The sequence below is a fragment of the Rhincodon typus genome, chromosome 28 (assembly GCF_021869965.1).
Source record: "Rhincodon typus isolate 14 chromosome 28, sRhiTyp1.1, whole genome shotgun sequence".
Taxonomy (NCBI): Eukaryota; Metazoa; Chordata; class Chondrichthyes; order Orectolobiformes; family Rhincodontidae; genus Rhincodon; species Rhincodon typus.
The window spans coordinates 22,962,590-22,980,218 of NC_063359.1; the positions used below are offsets into that span (position 1 = coordinate 22,962,590).

A 17,629-nucleotide genomic window follows, 5' to 3' on the forward strand; every position below is an offset into this window, starting at 1 on the left:
TTTCCAGCAACTTTGTTTTTGTTCCTGATTTACAGCATCCGCAGTTCTTTCAGTTTTTAATTAATATAATTCACCTTGATACATACAATAGCTAAATATAGGAAAAAAAATACATGAAAAGGAAGCCACTTAAAGATTAAATAAAACTCAGCAATAATAAGGCTGAGTTTCTACTTTTGTTCTGATTCTTCTGAGAATACAGGACAAGCCGAATACTTGTCAGGATCTGGCTTGATAGATCATCATCTTTTAAAAATGTATTGCATGGAAGAAACAAGGGTAAGAAAGCAAGCTGTAAAGTTTCAGGATTAAAATGAAACCCCAAAATATCCTTCACTATAAAAATATGAACAAAACTGACACAAGTAATCACGATGAAATTGATACACTGATGAAGTAAGATAATGATCCAAATATTCCAACCACATTAGGAAACCCAGGACCAAATCTTAGGTTTTTTTATGGCCAAGTCCAAATTGTATTGAGTTTTTTAGAAGGTTTGTTGCCAAAATGTCTGGTGGGGTCACTCACCTTATCTTACCAACATGCCTCATTAATTACCAACTATAGCTATATTGTCTGAGTTTTCACCCCATCTTACCACATGCTGCTCCTGGAACAACCCACTGCTCAGACAATATCCCGGAATCGAAATCCTGGAAGCATCCTTTGCACCTGCACCACCCTTAAAAGCCCATTGTTCACCTGGACAAACCCTGTCAACATGGAGTTGCCCTGCTCAATTACAGACATTTGCCCCAAGCATGGCTGACAGGGAAAATCATTGCCCTGCATAGTGGGCAAGATCATGGAGTTGCTGCTGGATGGGAAAGTGCCAGTGTGGGTCTTCCTCCTTGTCCAGGACCAGCAGTGGAAGTCATGTCACTAGACCATGCCACTTTTGTCCAAGGTTGCAGAGTGAATTATAGCAGCTTCACCTGTCTGGAAGAATGCTCAGCCCTGTAGGAAGAAGGTCAATTTCCTTCTCCACTCCTCCAGAGTGAGTGCCACCATCTTCTCTACTATGCTTCACAATCACTGTGTCTCTGTCACTGTGCCCCCCCTTCCCCCCACCAAGTCTCATGCTCTATCACTCCCATTAATGCCTGCAACATCTTCCCTCACTCACTGTGATCCATCCCAAGCCGTAATACCTATAACCCTGTCTACAGCCTGCTCACTCACTCAGGACATCTCGCCACTCGCACCAACAGTGTTGGTGTGTCATCAACTTCCATCTCCTGTAATATGTGCCTCTCCCTCCTTCCAGCAGGAAAGCAGTCCACAAAAGGACAGAAAGAATCCAGGCAGATGATGGGCTGCCCTGCATTCGGTTTGTCATCCTTTAAGAGGAAAGGATCCTGACTCTGTCTGCCCTGAACGCGGCCTGGACTAGTTTCAGACGCTGCTCTTGACTTACTGCGCTGGGATTTCCTAAGCGAAGTCTTGAATGGACAGATGCCTGATAACAAATTTAACATGCTTTGTGTCTGCACTAAATGGTACAGTAAGACAAGAGAAATAAGAGCGTTGGTTGATGGGCAAAAGTTCAAAAAGGCACAGCAAGACTGTGCAAGGCAGGGATGCTGTTAGCATTCAGGAAACCTCAGAATAACTACGAGATGCAGCTTGGTCCAGTCCACGAGGTGGGTGCATGTCCCTGAGCACTCAGTGTCTTTGCAGCAGCTTTACAATGAGAGTTGCTGCTAAAGCCTGACGTGAAGCTTTGATGTGCAGAAACATCACATAAGTGAGTTGGAAACGTACCATGAGGGGTCCCCATTGTCTGCGACACACATAAGTCTTACAACAGCCACTTTTTTGTCAGCACATTCGTAATTGGGAATGTTATGTCAAAATTCTGTATTTGGTTCAGCAGTTTCACAAAATGTTTTAACTGAGCCAATCCATTGTATTTATTATTTCCACTGTATTTTTCAGAACTTGAAATCAGGCAAAAGGTACTCACCAATTTTACAAATGACATTGATGTCTATGTGAGTGATATGAACAACAAGTCAACTGATCAAATAGGACTTCCTAAAGAAGCAATTGATAGACTCCAACAAAAAGGAAAGTATTGCTTATAGGTTTGCTATCTTGTTTTATATGTAAAAATATGGCTGGTGTGAATTACATTCAACGCAAAAATGTATTGACATCAATTTTCTGACATTTTCATATTTCATTCAAGCAGTTTGCCATCTGTTATGTAAACTTCAATATGTAGTTATATCCACAGGAAACAAATGTTGAATGACTTTAGATTTGGAACAGAACAAATGTTTAGTTTGAGTGATTTAGCAGATGACTAGTTCCAATCTTGAAATTGTCAAACACTTAGGCCAACTCTTGAAATTGATGAAAGTTTAAATGAAATTTTGTGACAATTGTTTAGGAACCTCATTGCAGCATTGGCACTGAATTTATGGACCAGATTTTGCCACAGCAGCAAAGAAACAAGACCAGGGCTTTGTTTTGTATTTGTACATGTTATTTGGCCACAAACCTTCCATGATTTTTCACTGGAACTTGTTCTCCATTAAAGAAGCAAAGATGTGGTGCTTTTGATAGGGGATGTGGAACCTGTACAACAGGGTAATCAACTATGTGTCTCTTTATTCATCAGAGTGAAAAGTCATTAATGAATAACAGAGAATCTGAACCAGGAATTGTCCATTAGAATACTGAATTCAAATACAGAAATGAAACAGTAAAGAAAGTAACTATTAGATTAAAAGAGGAAGAGAGGTAAAAGAGTCCAAAAGAAAGGAAAAAAATAAACTTAAAACTAAATCTAAACAAACAAAACTAATCAAATCTGAAGAAATGGTGATCTATATTTGTTAAAGTTATTTTTCAGTGCTAGAGAGTTTGGCTATATTTACATCTTGCCACCTTGTTAAAATTTTACTGACTGTTGAATGAGCAGGCCCTAATGTTTCTGGTAAGTTTTGTGTGAATATGCCTGGCAGGTACAACAACTCTTCACTGCTCCCTGTATCATAATGGTGAGTGTCCCATTGCAATACCAGTGTCACACAGCCTTTGGAGATGTGGAGCATTGTAAACACAAACTTTCTGATTTACATATTTAGCTATTTTAGTTGCTATTTGACTTAAGCTTTAATGAGAGTCGGTATTTTTGACCTCAGTATTAGTTGTTTGTACTCTGTCTCTGTTTATAAAGAGGTTCTGGTAGTACAGTAGTGAATCCTCTGATCCTCTGAATCAGGATTCCCAGGGACAAGTCTCACTTACTCCAGAGATGAGTCATAACATCTCTAAAAGATTGATTAGAAAATATCTATAAAGCCCTGGATCCTCATCTTGGAGGCCTTTATTGGCTTTCTCAACCTTCTGCAGCACCTTCAATGATTTGTGCATATATATCCCCAATCTGTCTCTGTTTCTGCACTCTCCTTCAAACTGGTTCCTTCATTTTATGTCGCTTCTCCTTGTTTTTGACACTGAAAATTAGGAGCATGGATGTAGGAGCAGAAGTAAGCCATTCAATACAATTCTGACCTATCTCCTGGTGGTGTCAACTCCAATTTTCTGTCTGCCCCCATAACCCTTGATTGTTTGTCTATCGATAAAGCTATCTAATTCGAACTAGAATAAGTTCAATGGCACAGCCTCCACTCAGTTCAGGGAAAGAGAGGTTCAACTACAAACCACTTTTGGGAGAAAGGTTTCTCCTGATCTCCACCTTAAAAAGAGAGATCTCTTATTCTTAAACTGTGCCCACTAGTTCCAGTCACTCACCATAAGAGGTAACATCTTCTGAATCTAGCCTCCTCGGAATCTAATACGTTTCAATAAGATCATTTCTTGTTGTGCAAAATCCCAAATGTTAAAAGCTCAACTAAAGTAACTCCACAGAGACCAGTATCCCATCACCAGGTCACCCTTTATTCACACATGGAGAATCCTTGACACTGATCCAGTTCCCTCAGAGCCAGCTCTCAGAGTGAATAGGATGGTTGACACTCCTGTTCTTATCTGTCAGCCAGGGCTCCCTGGTTGGACCAGATTAACAGCCCCAATCAGGGAACTCAAAGTCTATGATGTCCACCTGGCTAATCTCATTATATTCACTACATCCTTCCCCTTCTAAATCTGAGGACATAGGCGTTATTTTTTTTTGCAGCTCCTCCTGGGGTGTTTTAGCACTGGGGCAGGTTCCTCCAACTCTGCCTCTGACAGGACTGGCATGTAATGTACAGTAGCTCTCCTCTTGCACCCGGAGTGTATCAGAAGAAATTAATTCTCTTCAGGTGGCAAAGGCATCAGGGCGGCAACATCTGCCATGTCCATCTCAGATTCCGAGATATCTTCAATGCTTGATGGTGAGGGAGAGCCCATGGGTTCCTGAACAGTTGGAAAGTCTGTCAGGCAGCCGGGCATGTTTTGCTCCCACACCGTTTGCGAGTTTGCAGCTTTCATATGGTCCATGTGCTTGTTCGGGACTGTCGCACCTACTCAAACTTTATACATCACTGGACATGACCTCATGTCGACCACGCCTCTTTCCCACGCAGGGCCATTCCCATGGTTCCTACACCAAAATTCATCCCTGAATTAAATCGTGTCTCTCGCTCTGTGGAGTCTTGTGTCCAGCATTGGCATTCCTGATGCTGTTTTCACCCTACCACCAGGTCTGGGAAGATCACATTTTACCTGGTGCGGAGACCTCTCCCCATTAGCAACTCTGCTGTAGTTGCATGAGGGGCGGTCTTATAATCAAAAAGGAACTGGGACAGTTTGGTATCTAGTGAAGCTGTGGGCTGTTTCTTTAAGCCTGCCTTCAAAGTTTGGACTGTTCTTTCTGCCAGTCCATTGGATGATAATGGTATGGAGCTGTCGTTATATGTCAAATACTGTTTGACTTTAGGAAATACTCAAATACCCTGCTGGTATACGCTGGTCCGTTTTCTGTGACCAATGCTTCTGGGAGTCCGTGTATTGGAAAAGGTGTCTGCAGTTTTTCAAATGTCATCCCCATTTTTGATGAATGAACTCTATGCACATCCAGCCATGTTGAATGGCCATCCATAATGAGTAAGAATATTAAGCCCATGAAAGGACCTGTATGGTCAATGTGGAACTGAGTCCAGGGTTTACCCAGCCATTCCCACGAATGTGGGGGAGCTGCTGGCGGTAACTTCTTTCCTTGTTGGCACTCTGGGCACTGCCTCACCAATGCAGCTATGTCTGCATCCACATCTGACCACCAGTCATCACCTCTTGCCAACATTTCCTTTTGGAAAACCCTGGATGACCCTGGTAGAGTTCAGTCAGTATCTGGTGGTGACCTTTGTCTGGGATAATGACTCTTGCTTCCTATAATAAATGCCATTCTCTACTGTGATCCGGTCACTCCAGGTCCAAAAAGGTTTCAATTCTGGTTTTGATGGTCCTTTGGTTTCCCCCATCACCACCAGCTGTTTCGGTTTTTCCAGGACCGGATCTTTCTGTGTCCAGAGTCTGATCTTGTCAACCGTGACTGGAAATGTGTCCAGATAATTTAAAACCATTACGGATTCTTCCGGTGGCATTACCACTGGTGGTGTATCTGCCAGCATTTGCTACTTGGTCTCCTGGATGATGTTCTAATTTGCAATTATATGCACTTAGTATTAGAGCCCACTGCTGAGTTCGGCCTGAAGCTATAGGCGGTACTGCCTTGTGCTCTTCAGATAGATATAGCAGTGGTTAAGGTCTGTTATTATTTACAACTGTAAAGGTATTGGTGGAACTTCCTGATTCTGAATATGACCGCCAAACCTTCCTTCTCTATCTGGGCATATTTATGCTCTGCAATAGCCAAAGTCCTAGATGCATACACTATTGGGCGCTCCTCTCCATTGGGCCATCTATGAGCTAACACTACACCGGTGCAGTATGGGGAGGGATCACATGTCAATATCAGATCTTGCTTGGGATCATAGTGTGCCAACACCTTAGAGGATGATAGCTGTTTCTTCACTTTCCTGAAAGCTATGGCTTGGCTATGTGACTATTTCCAAGGCTGACCCATTTTCAAGAGTTGATGCAAAGGTCCCAGGATGGAGGCCAGGTTATGTATGAACTTTCCATAATAATTCAGCAGCCCAAGGAAAGACTTAAGCTCCAGTACAGATGTGGGAGCCGGGGCACCTTTGAGCGCACTCACTTTATCTTACAATCCAGTCTTGTTGACTCTGTAGCCCAAGTAGGTCAGTTGGGATGCCTGTAAGACACATTTTTCCCTTCTAAGGCATACGCCTGCCTGGGAGAAACGTCTAAGGATTATTTGTCTTCCCTTTTATTAGCACATCATCGAGGTAAATGGCGACCTGGAGTAGACCTTGTAAAATATTCTCTATTGTCTGCTGGAAAATTGCACAGGCTGATGATACCTCAAACAGCAGTCTCGAATATCAGTACAAAGCCTTATGGGTATTAGTTGTAGCATACTTCTGGGAATCCTCATCTCACTGCATTTGCAAGTACGCATGGCTCATATCCAGTTTCATGAAAGACAGCCCCCCTGCCAGCTTTGCGTTTAATACTCTATGTGAGGGATAGGGTATTTATCCAACTGCAAAAAGCAGTTCACTGGATGTTGAAAATCTCCACAAAGGCAAATTAATCTGTCAGGCTTCACAATCGGTACAATCGGTGCTGCCCATTCCGCAAGCTGAGCTGGTTTGATTATTCCTTCACTTTCCAGCTTCCTGATTTCTGCTTCTATTTTCTCCCAGAAGGCAAATGGCACTGGGCAGCTCTTGCAGAATCTTGGAATTGCTTCCTGGTCAACGTGTAAGGTGGCCTTGGCTCCTTTGATAGCCCCTAAACCTTCCTGAAAAACACTTGGTTATTTAATTAGGACTTGACTCAGCCAGCTATTTTTTAATTGAAAAATGTTGAACCAATCTAGGTGAATCTTTCTCAACCAATTTCACCCAATCAGAATTGGACCAAAGCCTTTTCCTACAATTAGTGGTAACTGAACCAGCTGCTTTTCATATGAGACTGGAACTGAAGTTGTACCCTCAATGTGTAAAGGTTCCCTGGTGTAGGTTATAGGTTCTCAGTCTAGCCAAAGTCTTGCACAATCTTAATGGTTGGAGTCCAGAGCAAATTTTGTTAAAGGCTGGTTCTGTGATCACTGAAATGGCCGCACCAGTATCGACCTCCATTAGAACCGGGTGACTATTTAAACAGACTTTTATTTTGATTGGGAGATAGTAAGAACTGCCAATGGTGCAGTCAGAGATAACATAGTGTTGAGCTGGAGGAACTCAGCAGGCCAGGCAGCATCAGAGGAGCAGGAAAGTTGATGTTTCGGGTCGGGACCCTTCTTCAGAATTATTTTGATTGGTTCTGATTGGGATGTTGTTTAACGATGTAACTGTTCCAAGCCAGATGTAGGTGGACTTTCCAGGGTGTACGCTCTCCAGATACCGGCCTATGAGTTCCCTTACTCAGTCTAGGTCTATTGGGACTCCTTTGTTGTCTCAAGTCCACATACCAGCAGCAACTACAATAGCTTGCCGCTCCAAATCCTGAAGAAAATTTTAACCGTTTGGCCGAGGCTTGGCTTTGTTTTGGGGTTTTGCTGTGGGCTGACCTAGAGTCCCTCTATTCAGGATATGTCCCGAGTGAAGCTATGCAATTGCCTTCACTCAACTGGTGTTCCCCAAGCTCAGTCAGCCTGGCCAGGGTGTCCACTTCCACTGAAATATCCTGTAAGTCATATTCTCCACTTGCCGCATGTTCTAATGGCAAAGTCAGTTGTAGTTCCTGTTTGAAGTCCATTTGTGCTTCTGTTAGTAGGTGTTTTTGTATGGTTACATCATTAATCTCACTCTTGTCACCCCTGAAATAACTCCACAGAAGCTGGTATCCTGCCATCAAGTCACCCTTTATTCAGATGTGGAGAGTCCTTGACACTGATCTAGCTCCCTCACAGCCAGCTCTCAGAGTGAACAGAACTTCTGACACTTCTGGTTATATCTGTCAGCCAGGCTTTCCTGATTGGACCAGATTAATAGCCCCAATCAGGGAACTCATATTCTGTGAGGTCCACCTCATTACAATCACACCACCAACATGTATCATCCTTAATAAGATCAGCCCTTTATCCTCGGATTTGATCATGTAAACCTTCTCTGAGCTTTAATAATAGTTTTTACAAAGTAGGAAACCAAGCTGTACACAGTACTCCAGACTTAGTTCCAGAAAGGCCCTGTGAAGTTGTCACTAAATCTCCTTCCTTTATATTCCATCTCCTTTTCAACCAGCATTCTACGTGTCTTCTATTTGTAGTTTCCAGGACAGGCAAGTGTGTCACATGGCAAGCCCAAATGCCAATCCTAACTTGGTTGTCAGCCTAATACTTGCAATCTCAGGATTATCCGGAAAATGTTGTCCGATTGCAGAATCATATCAAATGTCAAACACTGTACTGTGAGTTTCACAAACACAGGCCAGTTGATTACTATCAGTACCTTGTTTGTTGTGAACAGCTGAGGGGCTGTGCTGTTTGACACGATCCACTGGTTTTTGGGTTATGCAGCTTACATTCCTGACATCACACTGGCATTGAACTTCATACGCCACATTTGTCATTTGTGTGATAGGCAGAACATCCTTTTGGTTTGACAGCAGAATCCCATTAGCATCAATCATTGCTACTGCACAATAGTCATTCAAAACAGCTAGCTTCACTTGTCGCTCGAACCTTTGCAGCGCTTTATCCTTCCAAGATAATCTGACACTGGTGGACTGGACATTTTTGCAAGGTTGTCAACAGTACTAGGGCCTCCTGACCAATTTCTCAACTAAGACATCCATGAAAGGGAGCTCTTTTGAGTGTTCAATTTAAAATGTGAATTTGAGCACAAGGTGGAGCCCTAGTCTCTGACATCTCCAAGTGTGGGTGGGTGGCTGAGGGTGATGAGCAGGGATTGAGAAATGCTCTTGGCTTGCAGGCAGTGACATTCTGTTCTTTTCGATCTGATGCCTGGACGTTGAAGCCCAGGAGTTCCTGCTGGGTTTCACTATTTGCTGCTGTAAAATCTAACCTTTAACCTGCGCAGGAATATGCAATGAGCTGAGGAGAATGCAACTGTGTGGGGAAACTCTGAGCCGCTTACAAGTGGAAGTCCCTCCTCCTTTCATACTTGCATCCACACTTCATCTCAAAAAGGAAGACTGTACCCTGTGAAATTGTGCTCAGCTAAAGCCAAGTGGCAAGTTTCCAGCTTTTCCAAATGGTTGGTTCCAACTCCCTGCGAACAGCTGTCAAACATTCACAACACAGCAGAAAATAATATGACACAATAATAGAAAATGTTGTAAAATCCAAATAAATGTTCTTAAAATTTGTAGATCAAATTAGGATTTTAATTACAACCCACTGTCCTCCCTTACAGGTTTAACAAGAGCTACGTTTGTGAACACCTGGTATGGCACCCTTCACAGTTTACTTGGAAATAGTGCATTGGAAATTAATTTGATGGAAGCAGCTTTTGATGAAGGATTTAAGTGAGTGAGACTTTACTTGAAGAATCTGTGGTCAGCTGTTCAATCTGGTAGGAATCATTAAGGTGTAATGTAGGGCCGAATGGGACAGTTGAAGATGAAGCTGAATGCAATAGCTCCTCACATTGGGAGGATGAGTGCAAATGAGCTGTCTGTAAGTGTGAGTTAGAAGGGGACTCAAAGGCTCTTGGGTGAGGTACATGGTATCAGGCAAAGCCCATTGCTGTGAGTGTCTACCACAAGCTGTGTTCCCTGTCATCTTTTGCCACTCTTTAAATACGAAATGCAACTGGAAAATGGCTGGATGAGTGCCCTGGGTGGGCAGGTCAGTGTCGGTTTGACAGACGAATATGCAGGATCCACATCTACTAGACACCAGGACATTGAAAGGGCATGTACATGAAGCAGGCATTTGTAAACTCCAGCTACATTTAAAATGTGAATATTCCCTCGTCCATTTGCAATGTATGCTGTGTGAAAGTGCTTAAGGTTCAACTGCTGGTCATAAGTAATTTGTGCTGTACCATTGGCGCTTGCACATTGAACATGGACATCTCAATTACGCTGAAGTTAGCAGCAATGATGTAAAAACAGCCAATACTGTCCAAAGGGGAACCATTAATTGTGCAGCTGCTAAGGATGCTATGGGAGGCACAGACCATTGCTACATCATCTGTCATGTGAACTTATTACGGTCTCTACTGGTCAACCATATCAAAATAAGGACAAACAGCGATAGTTTACATTAGTCAATCAGACAGGATATAATTTTGAACTTTTATAGAGCTGATTCAACATTGTGATGGGACTGAAACCTGACTGGAGAGATTTAAACATGAAGCTATTGGCTGGCTGTGGCCCAGGTACTCAACTTGGTCTGAATTATTAGCTGAATTGCCATTTAACTCTCCCTGGGATCTGAACTTTTTTGACGTTTCATACAACAGTAGCTCTGTGTAGAATTTTGTTAGGGTTTTATTGTATAACTGGATATGAATATGCTAATGATAATGATGTAAGTGGTGAAGTAACCTATCATCTGCAGAATAGAGAGAGAAAAAAGAGTTGTAATGGAGACTTGGGAGAAACACCATACTAGAGAGCTGTGTTCAATATACCAATATAAATGAAGATTTTTCAGAATTACAAAGAGTGAGAGAACGTTACTCTCTATTAAGAATTAGGAATCCCAGACCTGCAAATCCCTCTCCCATTGCAACCCACTGGTGACCTCCTGTGCCCTGAAGCTCTTCGACCACATACTGATACAAATCCGTTACTACAGCCACATCTCCTTTCTCAGTACCTGCCTACACAGCCAGCTCATGGATTCCAAACAACATTCAGGCCATCCCAATTTGGACCAAACTGCAACAACCCCTATCTACGGTACATCCAGAGCCTCCTGTGGATCCTCAGCTCCACGCTCGCAGCCATGTGCCGGCATCTCCTCACACCACAGTCAGCCCATCCCAGCTCGGAGCCTCTCTTTCCCAGACCTGCAAATTCCCTACCTGCATTCACCTATCTCCACTGCACCTACCTTTCCCCAGCCCCACTCATCCTCCCTCTCACCTCCTTGACCTGACACAACCTGCCCATCTTCTCTCCCATCTGACCGCCCCACCCTTCCCACTGACCAATCCCCACTACCCGCTACCTGCATCCACCTATCACCATCCAACTTACCTTACCCCAGCCCCAACCCTGCTCCGTCTGTTTATACCCAAGCTCCCTTCCCCCTCCGCATTTCTGATGAAGGGTCCCAACCCGAAACGTCGACTTTCCTGTTCCTCTGATGCTGCCTGACCTGCTGTGTTCCTCCAGCTCCACACTGTGTTGACTAGGAATGCAAGGAATTCAGGATGCAGTGGCCAGTTAAACATTGAAGTCTCCAAGAGTGCGATATTCAATGCCTTAAAGTACCCTAAGAGAGTGTATAATCTATGAAGGGGCAGTGAGCAGTCAAGAAACTGTGGAAGACGTACAATCTTCAGATTTAGCTATTGCAGCCCAAGGCATGGTAAGCAAAGAGTTTTCTTAAACCAGTTTGTACATCATTCACAGTTATGCCAGGTTTAGGTAAGTGGGCTGTGCCAACAGGCAAGAGAGCAGACACTGTACGACAGGCAAATGGTAACACTGTGTTGCTGGTTTTGTTAATTGAACCTGAGCGTCAACACACCTCAGGCAAGGGGAGAGGTTTGAGAAGGTAGGACATTCATGGTAACCTCAACCCGTGTGGGAATTAGTCGGAGTGCAAAGTGTTAATTAGACAGGGTGCAAAATGCATGCAAAATCTGAGGCAAATTATTTTTCTTGTACCATTTCATCTATTTGCGGATAAATTTGCAACTGATTTTTAGAAATCAATTTCTTAATGCTTTGCAGCGTACAGAGTATTGAAAAATATGGTAAACTTTTTGATGAAGATTTGAGATACTTTAACCTTCAAAACTCAAATGCTGAGAGTCCATTTTTATGTTTTCCATGCTGTCCACAGACGTGTAGGGATGCAGATTGCATCAGCAGTTATTTCATCAACAGTGTTTCAAGGGGGTCAGCCAGTCAGCACGGCTACAAAGTATAGGTTACAACACAGAGTTAAGGTAGGAGCTTGTGTTCTATTTCTGTCTTGAAGACAATTAAGTATGTAGAGTAATAAGTATTTTTAACTGGTAACTTGCATCTGCATTGTCAGTTTAGCTCTTTCTGTTGCCTCTGACTTTGGAAATTTGGGATTGAAACTACAGCCTGGGTTTCAGTTCATACACTGGAAGATCTCATATAGAATTGAGGGAATGCTGCAAGATGTTAAAACAAGGCTTTCCCTTACTTTTCTGACTGGCCAGTTCCAATTGTTCATATAAACATTAAAGAAAAACTTAATAATATTAGACCTTACATTGGAGGGGGTAGGACAAAGGTTCACCAGTTCAGTTTCTGCGATGAGAAGGTTTTCCTGTGATCAGAGGCAAAGTCAACTGAAGTTAAGACCATAAGACAATAAGACATAGGAGCAGAAACTAGGCCATTCGGCTCATCGAAACTGCTCTGCCATTCAATCATGGCTGATAAGTTCCTCAACCCCATTCTCCTGCTTTCTCCCCGTAACCCTTGATCCCCTTGATAATCAGGAACCTATCTATCTCAGTCTTAAATATACTCAATGACCTGGTCTCCACAGCCTTCTGTGGCAGTGAATTCCATAGATTCACCACTCTCTGGCTGAAGAAGCTTCTCTTTATCTCCGTTCTAAAAGGTCTTCCCTTTACTCTAAGGCTGTGCCCTTGGGTCCTAGTCTCTCCTACCAATGGAAGCATCTTCCGAACGTCCACTCTGTCCAGGCCATTCAGTGATCTCATTGAAACTTGAAAGATTCTGAAGGGGTTTGTCAGGGTTAACATTGTGATGTTGTTGTCTTTTTCAGTGAGATTGCATGGATGAATAGGAGAAGGGAGAGCATGGAATATGGAGCATTGAAATGTTTAGCAAAAACTTTGAGGTGCAGTTATAGATTTAGGCTGTATTTAACAAGGCTTGTAAATAGAGAAAACAAAAAAAGGTATTTACAACCAGAGTAACCATATAAAATTGAAAGTAATTGCAACCCTCCAATACTTCAGAGCTACAAATGTTAAATTATCTAATATTTCATGCAGTTTTCTTTTTCCTGTTTAGGCTTTTTCTTCTCTTGCTGTTGATTCAATCTGTGTCTTCTGGAATTTTAGTTTGAGGTGAGTGTTCCACGTTCAAAAACACAGGGAATTTCACTGTTTTAACAAAAATAATAATATTAAGATTGAAGTAGGGTATACATTTATCACCAGTTGTTATTGTAAATTAGACAGAGTATAGGGGTGAGAAGAAGCAACTTTTGGACATTATGACCACACGTAATTTGAGCCCACTGCACAGGAACCATCATTTTGGTACAGGTGTCATTGCAAGCAATTTAGGTGTGGACCTAAACCTGGTATTAGGCTGCTTAAGCACATACACGTGGAACTTAATACCAGTTTTGAACCCTTTTACTGTTGGGATTCAGTAATTCAAGTTGCTGTTCTGCTCTGCTCAGAACTTACTTTTTTATTGCAAAGATATACTTTTTACATTAAAAAAACCTTTATGTACATACACAAGGTACTAAAATAGTTCTGTACAGTCTTTGTATAAATACAAAAAAACAAACATTTGTCATTCCCTGAAACTGCAACCAAAGGCATTTCCTACTCATGCAGGACCCTACTTTTACATACATTTTGAGGCAATGAGGGGGTTCTCATAATGGAACTATTTCCCGTTATACTTTGGCAGAAAGACCTTAGATGGGGGTCTTTCCCCACTGCACCTCAAGCAGCAGCTGCCCCAAGCTTCAGCCTGTCCCTCAGTATGTAGTCCTGGACCTAGGAATGTGCCAGTCTGCAGCACTTGGTGAAGGTTAAGCCTTTACACTAGAAGACCAACAGGTTTTGGGCAGACGCAAGGGCTGTCCTTCACCGAGTTGATGGTCCTCCAAGGACAGATGATGTTTATCTCAGTGTGCGTCTCCGGGAACAGCCCGTAGAGCACAAGAATCCTGCATCATGGAGCTGCTTGGGATAAACCTCGACAAAAACCACGGCACCTCTCTCCAGCCCTTCTTTGCAAAGGCACATTCATTACGAAGGAGATGCGTGACAGTTTCTTCACCATTGCAGCAATTTGAGGGCAACATGTGATGGCGCACAGAGACCCGGGGTTCATGAAGTATCTGACAGGCAGTACGCTTCTCACCACCAGCCAAGCTACGACTTGGTGATTGTTGGAAAGTTCTGGAAATGAGGTATTTTGCCAAATGACTTTGACAGTCTGCTGAGGGAACCACCCAACAGGATCCATCCTCTCCTTTTCCTGCAGGGTCTCGAGGAAACTATGTGCTGACCACTTCCTGATGGACATGTGGTCTAAGGTGTTTAACTTTATAAATTTTTCCATGAAGGGCAGGTAGTATGGGACAGTCCAACTGCTTGCTGCATTCCACAGCATTGAAGCCAAGCCTATCGTTTGCAAACATCGGGGCCAGCTAGAACCTCAGTATGTAGGAATATCTGGTGTTTGCGTATTGATAGTCTATGCACAGCTTGATGCAGCCACAAACAAAGGTGGCCATCAGGATGAGGATGGCTTTGGGTATGTTCTTTCCCCCCATCCCCTTGTACAGATGATTGTATATTGTATTCCAGCAGGCATGGCCCATGTCTGAGCTCCAAATGAAGTGGAAGAAGACTCAGATGACTGCAGTGGCGCAGGCTTGGGGGATAGGCCAGACCTGGGTCACATACAGCAACACTGAGAGCAACTCATACCTGATGACCAGGTTTTATCCACAATGGAGAGGGAACGGTGCTCCCATAAGCCCCGTTTCTGCCTCACCTTGGTGATATAAACCTCCAAGTTTTGGCACACAACCCAGTCCCTCTGAACCAAATACCCAGCACCCTCAGACAATCTGACCTGACAGTGAAGGAATAACGGATCAATCGGCCACATTCCCAAAAAATGTGGCCACATTCTCACCTCAGTTTACCTTGGCTCCTGAAGCCAATTCAAACTGATTGTAGGTGCTCGTGAGTTTGCACACTGACAGCAGACCTGGGCACAATGTAGAGGGAGGCTTTGACCTGCTGGGCCTCCGCTGCCTGGAACAGTCACCCCCTCTTCAAGCCTGCATCCTTCTCTGCAAGAAGTTCCATTTAACACACAAACGAGGTGGGAGAGAGAGGGCAGCCCTGTCTGACTCCTGATCTAACCAGGAAACTTTCTGATTCCCACCCTTTGATTGAGACTGCACTACTGTTGATGGTGTAGGGCAATCAGATCCAGTTGCAGTGTAGCAACCACTACCAACAGCATGTTAGGCAGGAGGGGCTGGTGAACACTTGCAGGTCCTCAGTCTTTGTGCTGGACACTTTCCTCCTGCTACCTTTCCCCAGTGCACAGACCTGTCCTAGTGTTGCTGCCAATGAGGCAAACAGCCCAAAATTCATCACAGAAAAATATATGAGGAGCCTATTGAGGCAGGACTGTCACCAGCACTTTGTGCAGGCAATGTAAATGAGACGTCATTGTTTTGGATCAGCATGGGCCCTCCAAATGGGGATTGTGTGTGAAAATAGGCCATTATTAAATACATTCATAATTCCAGAAATGTACCTGTCAGCATGTGGAAAGACTTTTTAATATAATGTGTGAACATTCTTCTTTCGAAGTTTACCATGAGTTCTGATTTTAAAAAAACTTTCATTTATGTAGCTTTTTGTATGACCATGCAGTGTCTCAAAGTGCCTTGCAAACAATGCAGTACTTTTTAAGTGTCGTTCCTGTTGTAATGTATGCAATGTGGTAGGTAATTTGGACTCAACTAACTTGAATGAACAGAAATGTGATAATGACTGGATCATTTGTTCACTCATTCAAACATGTAAGTTAGGAGCAAGAGCAAGCCATTTGGCTCCTTGAGCCTGCTCAGCCAATAAATAAGACTGTGGCTGATTGGATTGGAACTGCAAATCTACATTCTGCTTACCCTGAAAATCTTTCAGCTTGCCCCTTCCCTACCCCGCTTACCAAGTATCTATCCATCAATGCCTTAAAGATATACAATAAAATAGATTTACAATAAAACTCTTGTAAATCTGTGATAGTCTTTTCCTGCTAAATTCAATATTTGAATAACGGTCTGTCAAACAGCCTCCATTACCCAGAAGGGCAAAGGAAGCAGATGCATGGGAACACCACCATCTGCAAGTTCCTCTCCAAAAGTCTCACAGCATCATGACTTGGAACTATATTGCCATTGCTTCTCTGCTGCTGAGTCAAAATGCTATAACTGCCTCCCTCACACTTCTGTCGGTGTTTCTACACCCACAGTTCAACAAGGCAGCTCATCAGTACTTTCCAAAGGGCCAGTTAGGGATGGACAACAAATGCTGGCTTTGTCAGCGATGCCCATATCCCATTGAATGAATAAAATAAAATGTAAATGACGGTCCAACACCTCAATGATCATTTGTAAACTGTTTCAGAACGAGGAATTAAAAAAACTCATGTTGATTTTTATTCCCTCACTTTATCAAAAGCCTATTGTAAAAGAAAGCTTTATTGCAAATTGTTAAAATATTTTTTTAAGAAGTGAATTTGAATCTATATCACTAATGTATTGAATTATACACCTAACCAGGCCAGAGAAAGGTGGAAGCTGGTCTACAGCTGGCTGCAGTGTCATCGAATCTGGGCTTGAATCAACAGCATGTTTTTGCAATCACTCGACAAATTTTGCTTTGCTTTTCCAACTTTATGAAGTGAAGGTAAAATTGCAATATTGTACTTTCTAATTCAGAGAAAGAGTGTCTATTTCGTAAATGTATGCAATAATAGGAATAAAATCTTAGCATAACTACTGTATTTGACCATTATGATCATTGTACTAGTTTTTTTCCTAATTGATGAACCACATTTTCATGTGTGTTGCATGAACCAGTTTGTAACATCGTAACTTCATTATAAATGTCAGGAAAGTCCGACTGAAAGGTCTAACCCAGTATTGGAGTTATTATGATCCTCAACATGAGGTGACAATAATGATATAACAGTATTTTTGACTCATCAAATATTATACACCTTATTTATTTCTAGAGAAGCTCTTATGAAGAAGCTGTTCTTATGAATTTGACACTGATTGGCTGTACTATATCTCTCTGTGCATTGGTGGTCACGCTGATTCTGTTCTCGGTGGTGGGGTTAGTATTGCCTTGTCTTATTTTCTGGTAATTCTTGCATACACCATCAAGTCTTCGTTTTCCTGCAGTTTACATTTATGCTGTTCTTTTCATCCACACTTGACTCTGGTAAATGTAGCAACTAAAGCAGTACAGGACCAGGCTTTTCTGCTTGTGCACTCACCAACCAGCATTGCTTTTGGAATCAGTGCTTAGTGAATCCATTCATACAATCCCAAAAAATTCTTCAGAACTGCTTCATAGACAGAATTTCCACTTCGCTTAGGGCAAAATAGTGATACCGGATTGAGAACAGTTCAGGCAAATTTCCCAGC

The 17,629-nt window shown here is 42.7% G+C and overlaps 1 protein-coding gene across 1 annotated transcript in view; it reads left to right on the top strand.

Moving 5' to 3' along the window:
• Positions 1 to 17,629, top strand: part of adgrd2 (adhesion G protein-coupled receptor D2) — a 143,789-nt gene that overhangs the window by 20,673 nt on the left and 105,487 nt on the right. The window contains exons 9-14 of the mRNA XM_048613375.1: positions 1,942 to 2,082; positions 9,426 to 9,537; positions 12,038 to 12,143; positions 13,216 to 13,271; positions 16,757 to 16,883; positions 17,212 to 17,310. Of these exons, the coding sequence (XP_048469332.1) occupies positions 1,942 to 2,082; positions 9,426 to 9,537; positions 12,038 to 12,143; positions 13,216 to 13,271; positions 16,757 to 16,883; positions 17,212 to 17,310 (641 nt within the window). The remainder of the gene's footprint in view (positions 1 to 1,941; positions 2,083 to 9,425; positions 9,538 to 12,037; positions 12,144 to 13,215; positions 13,272 to 16,756; positions 16,884 to 17,211; positions 17,311 to 17,629) is intronic.